This window comes from Brassica napus, chromosome A8 (assembly GCF_020379485.1).
Source record: "Brassica napus cultivar Da-Ae chromosome A8, Da-Ae, whole genome shotgun sequence".
NCBI lineage: Eukaryota > Viridiplantae > Streptophyta > Magnoliopsida > Brassicales > Brassicaceae > Brassica > Brassica napus.
The window spans coordinates 5,260,014-5,275,065 of NC_063441.1; the positions used below are offsets into that span (position 1 = coordinate 5,260,014).

Consider the following 15,052-nt stretch of genomic DNA (forward strand, 5'->3'; position numbering starts at 1 on the left):
ATGTAAATCTAGTGAGCTTCTTCTCTATGTTGTAAATTCTGAAACCAAATGTATCAATGTCCATTGGCCTTAATCAATGATACCTGAGTTGACCAAAAAATGTTTACGAATAAAAAAAAATCGTTTTGAATATACTCTGCGGCGATGTTTCCGAATATACCGATTTCAAGAGCACTAAAGGTTACTAAATTAGTAAATTTGATCTATAAATGGAACAGTAATCATTAATTAAATGATGGAGAATTTTAGAGAAAGTAGTTAGAATCACTATACCCTTTCGGTATTTTCTTTCATGTTTCTTAATTCTTCAATTTTTTTTTGTTTAATCTTCGGAGTATTCTATATTCATGCAGAGATTCGGGCTAATTTACAAAAGGATAGTGCAGTATCCTAATAAAGTCACACTCTAAATATTTAAATGAGACCTAAAACATTACTTTATATTTTTGTGACTACACATATTTAATATCGTTGTTACTTCAAACCGGAAAAATGTAATTCGCCTACCAGTATACCACTTCCGTGTGATTCTAACTTACATATATATAGTCTAGACAAATCATATTATTAAGGATGAATTATCTAGCGCTTGTATTAGGATTATATGATTTTAATCAATACACTCATTTATTATATATATAAAATTTGACTAGTACGAAACATGTTAAAAGATATTTTGCTCTGTTTTTATTTTAATTTGTTAAAATAGGTTTAGACACCAAATAAAAAATCATATTTTTTGAATCTTTTATTATTATATAGTTATATGAAATTCTAATTGATAATATAATACTAAATCACAAATAAAATTTTATGTGAACATATGTTATTCTGTTAAACAAAAATACCATAAATCAACATTGTATATATTTCAAATTAACTTTTTCGCTTTATTTCCTAATTATAAAACTGAAATATAAATTTATACACATGTAATAAAATTAAAAATGAAATTTTTCTAAATTACTTTCATCAAAATTTTAAATATTTAAAATTAAAAATTAATAGAATATTGAATATAGATTGTTTTTAAAAATTAAACTTGACTAAATTGAAATTAAATTATTTAAAACTAAAAATACGTAAATTCTTGATATAATTATAATTTTTATTAAATAAAAGTTTGTAAACAGAAATAGTTCCACCTTTGAAATCACAGATCAAGATCAAGTATTATTTAGATGATAAAAGTCAAATGTGGAAGACACATAAGTAGTAGGCGTCACATGTACAGATAACGCTCACGTGGAATAATTGTTGAACCACGTAAGAGTGGTGATAGCATTCCGTAATTTTCATTATTAAAAAGGTAAAAAATCTAATTCATATCTCCATAGTCAACAGTCAATGGTGTAAAAGTAAAGACATTCTTTTATAAGAAACATGTGTCAGTACATGAGTAGTTTATTATATTTATTAAATACCATACAAATGAGGCTAAGGTTGTCTTTCTTTGATAGGGTCTTAAAACAAAAAAGCTCTATTTGCCTCATTTCGCCGTTACGAACCAAAACTTTTTCTTCTCTCTCTTTGTATTCTTTTTCTTTTTGTTTTCCATAACAGTCTGTCTTAGTTTTCTCCTTCGAGATAATATGATAAGGGTCACCGTCTTGCTCGGATTCGCTTGGTGCAGGTCGGGAACCAATTGTCTAACACATCCACGAAGTTTTACTTGCTGGTTTGTGAGCAGGGATTGGATCCCGCCTTGCATCAATTGAATCGGAGCCCTGATCGTGAAATGAACAAAAACCAAGAATTCAATCAGATCTTGGACGTATATATGCACTCTTTTCTCCTTCTGCTTCTCCTCCATATTCTTTTTTTTCTTATTATTTTAATATTTAATTTTGTTTTCTTTGAATCTTAACTCTTTTTGTTTGCAAAATTTTCTTTGATTTAACTCTAAAAGGGTCTTTGATTTTGTTTGGTTTAAGCTATAAGGTTTCCCCAAATCAAGATGCTTTTTTCCGAAATCAAGATGCTGATATCACCGTTGTACACTAGAGATTGTTGGTGTAATTACCTCTCGATTCAATTATTACATGCCCGATAGAGATAAAGATAAAGAGATTTGTTCTTGAGAATGTCTAGGGTCCATAATTTGGTTTTAGTTTGAATAGGGTGAGACGATAAAGATTCAAGATGACATGTTTAATTCGTAAAAGCTAAATAGTTAAAGTTAGTTTACTAAATTATGTTAGGTTTTGTTGAGATAAATCTTTTGGCAACTTTGTTCCTTAACACCTGAGAAGTGAAGAAGCACCGTTACAAATACATTTATTTTTGTTATATACGCTGTGTATTGATTATTGAGGAAATTGATTTGATAATCCATGTATATCCGTAAATATATGGGAAGCGACGAAGTGAGTTTTTATTGCAGACATATGTAACGAAGAACAATTTATTTTGGATTTATGTATAATTTTAAATTTAGAGTTGTGATTTTTTTAATTGTTGCTAGAGTTGTAAATTTAAGCTGAAGTAACATAATCAATACAATTATTACCGTTCGTGCGGAATAAAAGCAGTTAGTAAATCATGTTAGTGGAAAACAAACTCAACTTAGATTTGTTCCTTTGGATTTTTTTAAGAGACATTCTCAACTTAGATTTGTTCTAGGATTTATATTTCTTTAAATACCATTATAGCCTTAAATTAACCTAATTAATCTTAATATTTTGTAATTTATTTAATTTTTCATAAAAAAAGAAAAAATAATCAGAAAGTAAAAAACAAAAGAAAAATCATGAAAGAGGTAAAATAAAGTGGCGTTTTTTAACCTAATTTCTGGTTTCACTTTAATCCTTATCTCCACCAAACCTTCAACCAATATCAATGGCGATTTAGGGTGAGTGGAGAATCCTTGTTTCTTCATCCGAAATTATAGATGTTTTCGACTCTACTTGTTTTCTTTCTTTTTTTTTGCTCTGATACCAACTACTTGTTTATGGGAGATTACATTTATCGTGGTTATTATTCTCTTGAAACTGTTACGGTACGAGGATTTTATGTGAAGACTTCTTCTCCCCCCCCCCCCCCCCCCCCATTTAAGAGAAGTATGTTGATACTGTTTCTCCTTTTTGAAGTATGTTGATACTGTTTCTCCTTTTTGTCCTCTTTCCAGCTGTTAGTCGCCTTAAAGATGTGTTATCCTCAGAAAATCACCATTCTTAGAGGAAACCATGAAATTTGTCAGGTAAATTGCTTTATCATCTGATTGCTCAGTTTCCACTTCAACATTCACCTTCTGAGGTTAAGTACTATACAACATCGTCTCTCCTGGCCATTTTCCATCGTTTAGATCTTGGTTCATTGGTTGGCACAAGTTTTTTCTTAACAAACTAGCATGCTTTCTCCACAAGAATCAGCTGGTCGGAGTGGCGTTGTGCTGTTTCCTTCTCAGAAGGATTCTTATGTTTCCCCACGAATTGGTATTGCTGTAGCAGCTCGGGATTCTGAGATCTACAGTCCTGGAATTTCTCTTCTTGAGCTTGAGAAGAAGGTGACGTACCCATGCCATACCCGTATCCATAAATTTTAAGTTTAGCCGTTTCCCGTCCCCGCCCCCGTTCCCGTATCTGTCCCCGTATCCGTCCCGGTGCAACATAGAGCCTATGGCTTGGATTTACTGCTGTGCTTTATTTTACAAACCATTTCTGTCCTCCTGTATTAACCACAAATCTATTCCAGGAACGTATAGATGTTAAGGCTTTCTGCTCAGACGCCTCATACTACAAGCTCTCAGCAGTGTTAAATATGACGTCGGACAGAACAAAGGTCAGATACCACTTTCATGATATATTTTATTTTCCTTTGCTTTGGCATTACTTATCTTAAATCAAATTTGTGCTTATGTATAGTGTTTTTGTTGGTGTTGGTTTACCACATTTGTTATTTGGCCGTGGAAACTCCTATGGATTAGCTTGCAATGCATTACTTAGTTCAGCCTTCGCTTTCTCTCTCCTGTTTTTTGTGAAACGTATACATGCTACTGCTATATAATATGCTTCAAGATGATCTAGAGGCGGGTAAGTTCTTTATAGTAACATGAACACTAGCTTTTCTGGATAGGCACATATTTGGGGGTATAATATTGAGTCCCACATGGTATTATCTTACTCCCATTTAAACATTAGATGACTAAGTCTTTTGTTTTCAGGTTATTCATCTCCAGCCAAACACTTTATTCATCAACAGGGTGGGTGTCAGCATCTGTCTTCAGCAGTGCGATTGTCAGACAGAAGAATGGATCAATCCTTCTGATCCTCCAAAGCTCTTTAGATGGCAGTCTTCCACCAGGACTGAGTTGCTAAAAGTATGTGAAATACCTTCAGATTTCCATATCTTATTTTTTATCGATGATTAATAGGCTTACGCCGATGGGATATTTTCAGTTACGAGTGCAGGGATATGGATGGAGCACACCATTCAGTGTCTGTAGCGAAGGTGCAGTGCGTGTCCCTATTGGAAGAGAAGATGGGACTGATCAATTGCTGCTAAGAGTACAAGTCAGAAGCGGGACAAAGAACTCACGTTACGAAGTTATTTTCAGGCCGAACTCTGTGTCCGGTCCTTACAGGTATATCACAGATGCCTCTATTTTTCTTCCAGATGATTTATTGATGTTATTGTACTGTTTGCTTGGATCTAGATGGTACATTTTTTACCAATTGCCATGATTTGCATATCTGATTAAAAGGTGCTGCCAAATCTGTTCTTCTAAACCAATATAAGTTTGGTGGTTAAAGTAATCTGTGGAGCCTGCATGAAACTATTTTGATAAAATGATGCATCCTGTTTGCTGAATCCAAGTGTGTGCGTTTATTCTTCTATATTTATGCTTTTTCTGACTTTATCTTTTTGTATTCGTGATAATGTCAATCCACTCCTCCTAGGATCGAGAACCGTTCCATGTTTCTTCCTATTCGCTATCGCCAAGTGGATGGTGTCAGCGAGTCCTGGCAGTTTCTTCTTCCTAACGCGGCTGCTTCGTTTTATTGGGAAAATCTTGGTAGACGTCATCTATTTGAACTCCTTGTTGATGGAAACGATCCTTCTAAATCAGAAAAATACGATATTGATCAAATTGGTGATCATCCGCCACGAAGTGAGACTGGACCTACCAGATCCATACGAGTTACTATTGTAAAGGAAGACAAAAGGAACGTTGTGAGAATTAGTGACTGGATGCCTGCAATTGAGCCTACTTCCAGCATAAACAGAAGACTTCCATCATCATCTTTGTCGGAGTTATCTGTAAATGAGTCTCAGCAATCTCATCTTCTGGCCTCGGAAGAGTCCGAGTTTCATGTGGTTGTTGAGCTCGCTGAGCTCGGAATCTCCGTAATCGATCATGCTCCAGAGGAAATACTGTACATGTCAGTGCAAAACCTCCTTGTGGCATATTCAACTGGCTTGGGCTCTGGGCTTAGCAGGTGAGTTTATCAGGTTCTTAAGTTAGCTTTAATTCACATATGTAAGGGTTATCATTTCTCACAACTCACAAGTGAAGTTATTATAAATGACCATTTTGAATTCATATTTGGTATGTGGTCTTTTCCCTTTGCAATTGGTGGTCATGTGTAAAAGTTCCATATATTCATTTGCTATGATCATGAATTGGCATTCACTCTTATCAGATTCTGTTAGTTATACACCCAAAGTACGCTGGGACTAATGCTGAATGCTAATTGTCCTATAGGTTCAAACTGAGGATGCAAGGAATACAAGTGGACAACCAATTGCCATTGGCTCCAATGCCGGTTCTGTTCAGACCACAGAGAACTGGAGATAAAGCTGATAACATTCTGAAGTTTTCGGTTACTTTGCAGTCAAATGCTGGTCTCGATCTCCGTGTCTTCCCGTATATAGGTTTCCAGGGACGTGAAAATACGGCCTTTCTAATTAACATTCACGAACCTATAATCTGGCGCATTCATGAGATGATTCAGCAAGCCAACTTGAGTAGACTTTCAGATTCTGGGTCGACAGCTGTATCAGTTGATCCATTCATTCAAATCGGGTATGCACGCAGTTAGTTCCTGATATCAATATTTACTGGATCAGTATATTCACAACAATTTCTTATATGGTTACGTGCCTCCAAAAATGCAGGGTTCTTAACATCTCAGAAGTTAGATTTAAAGTGTCCATGGCCATGTCCCCAAGTCAAAGGCCGAGGGGAGTTCTTGGATTCTGGTCATCCCTGATGACTGCTCTTGGGAATACCGAAAACATGCCAGTAAGTTTTCGATAGTAACTCATTTCTTATAACGCAGGGTAACTAAACAATAATGACCTCTGTGTTTCACGCGATTAGCCTATTAAATTTTAAAATATTTGGCCTACTAGTATGTAAATTGACTCAGAGATTATGTAGTATTTACAGGACTCTGGATGACCTGACTTTTGTGTCCATAATTTAATTTTGACCATTAGTTTTTATTCGAAGGATTACTATTGTGATTATACTCAACGAGTTTCAAACTTTCAAAGCGTTTAGAATTTTATTTGTCAATGTCCCAATCACTTACTTTCGATCCGATCCAGCTAAGCTGAACATTCTTTTTCTTTTTTTGCTGATCTTCTAACAGGTACGCATAAGTGAAAGATTTAGTGAGAACATATCCATGCGACAAAGTACTATGATCAATAATGCTATTAGGAACGTAAAGAAAGACCTACTTGGCCAGCCTCTTCAGTTGCTCTCAGGTGTTGACATTCTTGGCAATGCAAGCAGCGCGCTTGGACATATGAGTCAAGGCATAGCTGCATTATCAATGGACAAAAAATTCATCCAAAGTCGACAGAGACAGGTTCGTTCCTGGCTTTGATTTTGCTCCTACATGTTGCTGTTTCAGTTGCTTCTGATACCCAACGAAAGTATGGGCTTGCCAGTGTTTCTTTCATGTGCTTCCTTTTGTTAGTACATGCTAATGTTTGTTCTATCATTTGGCAGGAGAGCAAAGGTGTTGAGGACTTTGGCGACATTATCAGAGAAGGAGGTGGAGCTCTAGCGAAGGGCCTGTTTAGAGGAGTCACAGGCATATTGACAAAGCCCCTCGAAGGTGCAAAGTCTTCTGGTGTCGAAGGCTTTGTATCAGGTTTTGGGAAAGGAATTATTGGTGCTGCTGCCCAACCTGTGAGTGGAGTTCTGGATCTTTTGTCGAAAACTACTGAAGGTGCAAATGCCATGAGGATGAAGATAGCAGCAGCCATCACTTCAGATGAACAACTTCTTCGCCGGAGACTTCCAAGAGCCGTTGGTGCTGATAGCCTGCTTCGTCCATACAATGAATACAGAGCACAGGGGCAGGTACAAATTATACTCAGGAATGGATTTATACATGCATTCCACTAGTCATTCCTTTCTTGGTTAGCTGATGAACCGATTATTAGTTTGATTCACCTAGAACATGATGGTACTTTATGCAAAGTTCAAACCCCTAATTTCTTGCATTTTACAGGTCATATTGCAGTTGGCAGAATCTGGATCATTCCTTGGCCAGGTTGATCTGTTCAAAGTACGTGGAAAGTTTGCATTAACAGATGCTTACGAAAGTCACTTCATCCTACCGAAAGGAAAAGTTCTAATGATCACACATCGAAGAGTGATATTACTACAAGTGAGTCTCGCAATACCCTATCGCTCGCTGTATATGCATAAGGTTTACTTCGTCTGGTGTTCGTCCTCTGTATGTATCCAAGAAAATCTTCTTGAACATTTACAAACGTTTGATTTTTTATAGCAACCCTCAAACATAATGGGTCAAAGAAAGTTTATCCCGGCCAAAGATGCGTGCTCTATACAGTGGGACGTTCTATGGACTGATCTGGTAACCATGGAACTGACTGACGGGAAAAGAGACCAACCTAACTCTCCACCTTCGCGTCTTATTCTCTATCTGAGATCAAAGTCGCATGATTCAAAGGATCTGAGATCAAAGCTACATGATTCGAAGGAACAGTTCCATATTGTCAAATGCAGTCCAAACACCAAGCAGGCCTTTGAGGTTTACTCAGCCATCGATCTAACCATTAACTTGTACGGGCAAAATGCTTCAAAGGTAGAAGAAAAGCCTCATTATCACCCCTTGTTTAACCAATGACCTAAACATGTTACAAGTGATATTACCACAATAGATATATTATTATGCCAAACAAGGATCCATAGTTGAGACTATGTTTTGGTTATTGTAGGGATTGGTGAAAACCAAAGTGACAAGGCCGTACTCCCCGATGTCTGAGAGTTCTTGGGCTGAAGGAGGTTCTCAACAAATGCCAGCTTCAGTTGCACCAACTTCAACCTTTGGCACAAGCCCAACGACCAGCTCGAGTTAAGGTTTTAAGATGTTTGAATCTCCGAGCTCTGTCTCCTTCCAGTGTTCCCATTTTCTTCCTGGTAAAGACTCTTTCTCGCTTCTCCTCTAATCATTTTTTTCATTTGCGTTTGCACTCTGTAATTCGTCTGATCTCTAATAGACATGCATTTTGTTCTCAGGTGGGCGAGAAAAAACACAGCTTTGGTCTAAAACATACATTTCATTTTGCTCTAATACTCATGGTGTAGGATTTTTGCAACAGTACCTTAGAAATATAAAATATGTTCGTGTATATAAATGTCTGCAGTACAGACTTCTCAAACATCAGACTCGTGTGGATCAACACATGTATACGACGCCACGTGTTGCCTTATACTCCCTCTGTTTTTTAAAGATGGATGTTCTAGAGAAATATTTTGTTTCCAAAAGATGTAGGGGGTGATTGGTAGTTGCTGTAGGTGCTGTCCACAGCCCTATTTATTTCCACAGCACCAAATTCAGAGCAATCAAGCTTTAAATTTTTTTTTGAAACCACAGCTCTTAAAATATCCTACAGCTGTACAAGTGCTCTGCAGAGCCAAATATCCAAAGCAATTTTTTAGTGCTTCAATAAAATTCTACAGCAATAAAATCTAAAGCCACAGCAAAAAGTCTACAGATTTTTTTTTACAGCAAAATATTTAAAGCTACAGCTATTACCAATCGGACCCGTATTTTTCATGTTTTCAAAGCATATTTTGTCAACTAATAATAAAAAATTGTGTGTTTCAAAAATATTAATTACATTTATTTTAATCCTATTGGTTTAAAAATATAAGAAATATAAAGTTACAAAAAACTATGCATTAATAACTAAGTTTTAATATGGTTTCTTAATAAGTGTGAAAATCCTAGAACATTCATCTTTAAAAAACAGAGGGAGTATAATTTTATTAATTCTTTATATATTTTTCATACAAATCAGTTTGAAATTTTCTTTTCTTTTTCGAAATTTGCCAATTCATTAATTCTCTAAGCATTAAAAACGTCCCAACTTTGTGACAAGCTTGGTTTAAAGTAGGCATGGAACTTTTATCCGAGATCCGGATCTGATCCGAAAATCCAGATATCCGAAAGGACTGAATCTGGATCCGAATAGTAAAATGTTGGATCCGTCAAAACTGGATCTGGATTTGGATGTTTTAATTTTTTAGTCCGGGTATCCGGATCTGTAAAATTTATTAATAACTATTTCAAAATAGTAATATCTATATATAAAAATTAATTTTATTAATTTCTCTCTCTCACACTCTCACTCCTCCCTCTCTCTCTCTCTCCTCTCTATCTTTCTCTCTCCCTCTTGAGACCATGGTCATGCAATCTTTCAATTTCTAGAGTTTTGATGGTATTTTGAGTTTAACTATTGTTAGACGCTAAACAATTTTTGATTAAGCCAAAGAAATTAATTTTTTAGAAGAGATAACATGATAACCAGTTTTTTAATAAGCTTGTGAGTAGAATTTGTTGAAAAAATGGGCTAACTATATTGGCTTGTTTAGGTGGCAACTTCTTTAAGAGGAAAAAACATTATTTACAAACAATTTAGTCATTAAAATACATATAACAAAATCAAATATTTTTTCTATATAATTATGCTTCTTCTCATTTAGATAGTAAATGCACAAGTCAAATAATCTCCTGTTTAAGACAAATAGCTCTCTCTCTCTCTCTCTCTCTCTCTCTCTCTCTCTCTCTCTCTCTCTCTCTCTCTCTCTCTCTCTCTCTCTCTCTCTCTCTCTCTCTCTCTCTCTCTCTCTCTCTCTCTCTCTCTCACACACACACACACATATATCAAGCTAAAAAGTAAAAATACCTTGAGAAATAAAAACAACGTAGCTATTACTTCTATTAATATAAGACTCTATTTTGTGGTAGGGGGACCTGCGTTAGCAATTCTTACACATTGTTCTTTGAGAGGAAAAAGTAGATTGAATGGAAGTTTCGGTAAGCAATTGGCTTCTGCTTCCGAAAAAGCTTTGCAACAAGAATGACCTATATGTCCGAATTTTCCTATGAGCATGGATATGTAAATCTCTACAATGCATCCTGGAATATCCATCACTGAAGACCAACATTTTGCTACATCAGGTAATCCGAAATACCGGGACTTGGTTGGAATGGGAGTGAAAAAGAAAATGGGATAGAAAACTGGGGTAGTTGAGCATTGGCAGAGACTATAACACAGACAAACACCATAAAGAAAAAAACATGTTAAATAGACATTATGAGATAAAGAAAAAGAAGAAGAAATATTTCTCCAAATATATGAGTCTTTATCGAGTTTGTGTTTTGATTGATAAGCAGATAATACAATCTTTTGACTATTTATATTGAATGGAAAGAAGGTTAAGAAACATCTTTGGACTTTTATACTAAACTTAATTACCTGTTTTCAAAAGTAAAACAAAGCTGAAACCGATGAGACAAAAAACATTAATATCAAATAACTAGTGGAGTTTTAAGTCATGAAAAAACTGATCAGACCAGTTTATAGTCTTACCGTTTTTGTTATACTTCAATACTATTGTTTTCAAATAATCTCATGTCTAAGCCAAATAGCTATCTCTCTCTATCTATCTCCCTCTCTCTCTCTTTATCACACACATACACTCTCTCTCTCCCTCAAAGAGGAGGCCGTTGAAGAATGCCCAATCATCTATTTATTACTCGTAACGGCTACTTGTGTAATAAAATAATATTCAAAACCAATTAATTTATTATTCGTAACGGCTACTTGTTTCATAGACATTATGAGATAAATAAAAAGAAGAAGAAATATTTCTCCAAATATATGAGTCTTTATCGAGTTTGTGTTTTGATTGATAAGCAGATAATACAATCTTTTGACTATTTATATTGAATGGAAAGAAGGTTAAGAAACATCTTTGGACTTTTATACTAAATTTAATTACCTGTTTTCAAAAGTAAAACAAAGCTGAAACCGATGAGACAAAAAAGCATTAATATCAAATAACTAGTAGACTTTTAAGTCATGAGAAAACTGATCAGACCAGTTTATAGTCTTACCGTTTTTGTTATACTTCAATACTATTGTTTTCAAATAATCTCATGTCTAAGCCAAATAGCTATCTCTCTCTCTATCTATCTCCCTCTCTCTCTCTCTCTATCACACACACACACTCTCTCTCTCCCTCAAAGAGGAGGCCGTTGAAGAATGCCCAATCGCCTATATCATCTATTTATTACTCGTAACGGCTACTTGTGTAATAAAATAATATTCAAAACCAATTAAATTAAATCTAACGGTTACGGATTTCCAAACACTATTTCATAACTTTTAAGTCATGACAAAACTGATCAGACCAGTTTATAGTCTTACCGTTTTTGTTATGCTTCAATACTATTGTATTCAAATAATCTCATGTCTAATCCAAATAGCTATCTCTCTCTATCTAACTCCCTCTCTCTCTCTCTCTCTCTCTCTCTCTCTCTCTCTCTCTCTCTCTCGCTCTCAACAACACAAATCTCTCTCTCTCTCTTCTCCTCTCTTCTTCTCTCTCTCTCCTCTCTCTCTCTCTCTCTCTCTCTCTCTCTCTCTCTCTCTCTCTCAAAGAGGAGGCCATTGAAGAATGCCCAATCGCCTATATCATCTATTTATTACTCGTAACAGCTACTTGTGTAATAAAATAATATTCAAAACCAATTAAATTAAATATAATGGTTAAGGATTTCCAAACATTATTTCGATACGAAATCAGTCAATTTTGTGGATTTAAATTCCCCTCCCCCAACTAGGGTGGTTCTCCCCTTTGATTTCAGACTTTGGGGTTTCAAAACTTTAACCAAACCAAAATAGAATAAACTGAGCTTGGTTCCGTTTGATCCGGTTCAAATCATTTCAAAACAGAAATATGTAATTGAACACATAAATTAAATGTGAGGATGAGGGATGTGATAAGAAAGATTCTAGGGAGAGAGACTCTCTCTCTCTCTCTCTAGCTATCTCTCTCTCTCTCTCTCTCTCTCGTCTCTCCTCCTAGTTCTCGCTCTCGATAGTCTCTAGGATCTCTCTCTCTCTCTCTCTCTCTCTTCTCTCTCTCTCTCTCTCTCTCTCTCTCTCTCACACACACACACACATATTCAAGCTAAAAAAGTAAAAATACCTTGAGAAATAAAAAGAACGTAGCTATTACTTCTATTAATATAAGACTCTATTTTGTGGTAGGGGGACCTGCGTTAGCAATTCTTACACATTGTTCTTTGAGAGAAAAAAGTAGATTGAATGGAAGTTTCGGTAAGCAATTGGCTTCTGCTTCCGAAAAAGCTTTGCAACAAGAATGACTATATGTCCGAATTTTCCTATGAGTATGGATGTGTAAATCTCTATAATGCATCCTGGAATATCCATCATGAAGACCAACATTTTGCTACATCAGGTAATCCGAAATACGGGACTTGGTGGAATGGGAGTGAGTGAAAAGAAAATGGGATGGAAAACTGGGGTAGGGAGTTGAGCATTGGCAGACACTATACACACAGACAAACACCATAAAGAAAAAAAAAATGTTAAATAGACATTATGAGATAAAGAAAAAGAAGAAGAAATATTTCTCCAATATATGAGTCTTATCGAGTTTGTGTTTTGATGATAAGCAGATAATACAATCTTTTGACTATTTAAATTGAATGGAAAGAAGGTTAAGAAACATCTTTGGACTTTTATACTAAACTTAATTACCTGTTTTCAAAAGTAAAACAAAGCTGAAACCGATGAGACAAAAAAACATTAATATCAAATAACTAGTGGAGTTTTAAGTCATGAAAAAACTGATCAGACCAGTTTTATAGTCTTACCGTTTTTGTTATACTTCAATACTATTGTTTTCAAATAATCTCATGTCTAAGCCAAATAGCTATCTCTCTCTATCTATCTCCCTCTCTCTCTCTTTATCACAACACACCTCTCTCTCTCCCTCAAAGAGGAGGCCGTTGAAGAATGCCCAATCATCTATTTATACTCGTAACGGCTACTTGTGTAATAAAATAATATTCAAAACCAATTAATTTATTATTCGTAACGGCTACTGTTTAATAGACATTATGAGATAAAGAAAAAGAAGAAGAAATATTTCTCCAAATATATGAGTCTTTATCGAGTTTGTGTTTTGATTGATAAGCAGATAATACAATCTTTTGACTATTTATATGAATGGAAAGAAGGTTAAGAAAACATCTTGGACTTTTATACTAAATTTAATTACCTGTTTCAAAAGTAAAACAAAGCTGAAACGATGAGACAAAAAAACATTAATATCAAAATAACTAGTGGACTTTTAAGTCATGAGAAAACTGATCAGACCAGTTTATAGTCTTACCATTTTGGTATACTTCAATACTATTGTTTTCAAATATCTCATGTCTAAGCCAAAATATCCATCTCTCTATATATCTCTCTCTCTCTCTCTCTCTATCACACACACACACTCTCTATCTCCCTCAAAGAGGAGGAGGCCGTTGAGAATGCCCAATCGCCTATATCATCTATTTATTACTGTAACGGCTTACTTGGTAATAAAATAATATTCAAAAACCAATTAAATTAAATCTAACGGTTACGGATTTCAAACACTATTTCATAACTTTTAAGTCATGACAAAACTGATCAGACCAGTTATAGTCTTACGTTTTGTTATGCTTCAATACTATTGTTTTCAAATAATATCATGTCTATCCAAAATAGCTATCTTCTCTTATCTATCTCCCTCTCTCTCTCTCTCTTCACACACACACACACACACACAGACTCTCTCTCTCCTCTCTCTCTCTCTCTCTCTCTCTCTCTCTCTCTCTTCTCTCTCTCTCTCTCTCTCTCTCTCAAAGAGGAGGCCATTGAAGAATTCCCAGTCGCCTATATCATCTATTTATTACTCGTAACAGCTACTTGTGTAATAAAATAATATTCAAAAACCAATTAAATAAATAAATGGTAAGGATTTCCAAACATTATTTCGATACGAAATCAGTAGTTTTGTGATTTAAAATCCCCCCCCAACTAGGGTGGGTTCTCCCCTTGATTTCAGACTTGGGGTTTCAAAACTTAACCAAACCAAAATAGAATAAACTGAGCTTGGTTCCGTTTGAACCGGTTCAAATCATTTCAAAACAGAAATACGTAATTGAACACATAATTAAATGTGAGGATGAGGGAGTGATAAGAAAGATTCTAGGGGAGGAGAGACCTCTCTCTCTCTCTCTCTCTCTCTCTCTCTCTCTCTCTCTCTCTCTCTCTCTCTCTCTTGTAACCAGGGGCATGCAATTCCAATTTCTTAAGTCTTCGATTGTATTTTCGTTTTCTATATGGTTAGGACACTAAACAACTTTTCATTAAGCCAAAGATATTAATTATTAAGGAGAGATAACATGATAACCAATTTCTATAATAAGCTTGTGAGTAGAATTGTTTTGAAAATAAAAATTTAAACAGGATAACTATATTGGCTCGTTTAGGTAGCGACTTCTTTAACAGAGAAAAACATATTTAGAAACAATTTAGTCATTAAAAACACATATAATGAAATCAAATATTGTTTCTATAACTATGCTTCTTCTGATTTAGATAGTAAACCTAGAGTTTGACCTGTGCATTCGCACGGGGGGGGTTCTTATTTTTAGGTTTTTTTTTAATTTGTTTAATGACATTTCTAAATAATAGATTATTTGAATATTTT

At 35.1% G+C, this 15,052-nt stretch overlaps 1 protein-coding gene and 1 pseudogene across 2 annotated transcripts; one reads left to right on the top strand and one right to left on the bottom strand.

The window, feature by feature from the left end:
• Window positions 1-3,130: 3,130 nt before the first annotated feature.
• LOC106433153 (intermembrane lipid transfer protein vps13A-like) lies at window positions 3,131-8,752 on the top strand. 2 transcript variants are annotated; one of them, XM_048737669.1, is made up of 13 exons: window positions 3,131-3,199; window positions 3,694-3,780; window positions 4,163-4,318; window positions 4,398-4,582; window positions 4,899-5,438; window positions 5,705-6,025; window positions 6,118-6,244; window positions 6,597-6,818; window positions 6,962-7,318; window positions 7,470-7,628; window positions 7,752-8,069; window positions 8,203-8,404; window positions 8,504-8,752. In XM_048737669.1, the coding sequence occupies exons 1-12, from the start codon at window positions 3,146-3,148 to the stop codon at window positions 8,341-8,343; spliced, it is 2,667 nt and encodes an 888-aa protein (XP_048593626.1). In that variant the 5' UTR covers window positions 3,131-3,145; the 3' UTR covers window positions 8,344-8,404; window positions 8,504-8,752. The 2 variants fall into 2 exon arrangements, with proteins under 2 accessions (XP_048593626.1, XP_048593625.1); XM_048737668.1 differs by lacking the exon at window positions 3,131-3,199 and adding an exon at window positions 3,327-3,505.
• A 1,352-nt stretch (window positions 8,753-10,104) lies between these two features.
• LOC125577027 lies at window positions 10,105-10,586 on the bottom strand (annotated as a pseudogene).
• Window positions 10,587-15,052: the final 4,466 nt, after the last annotated feature.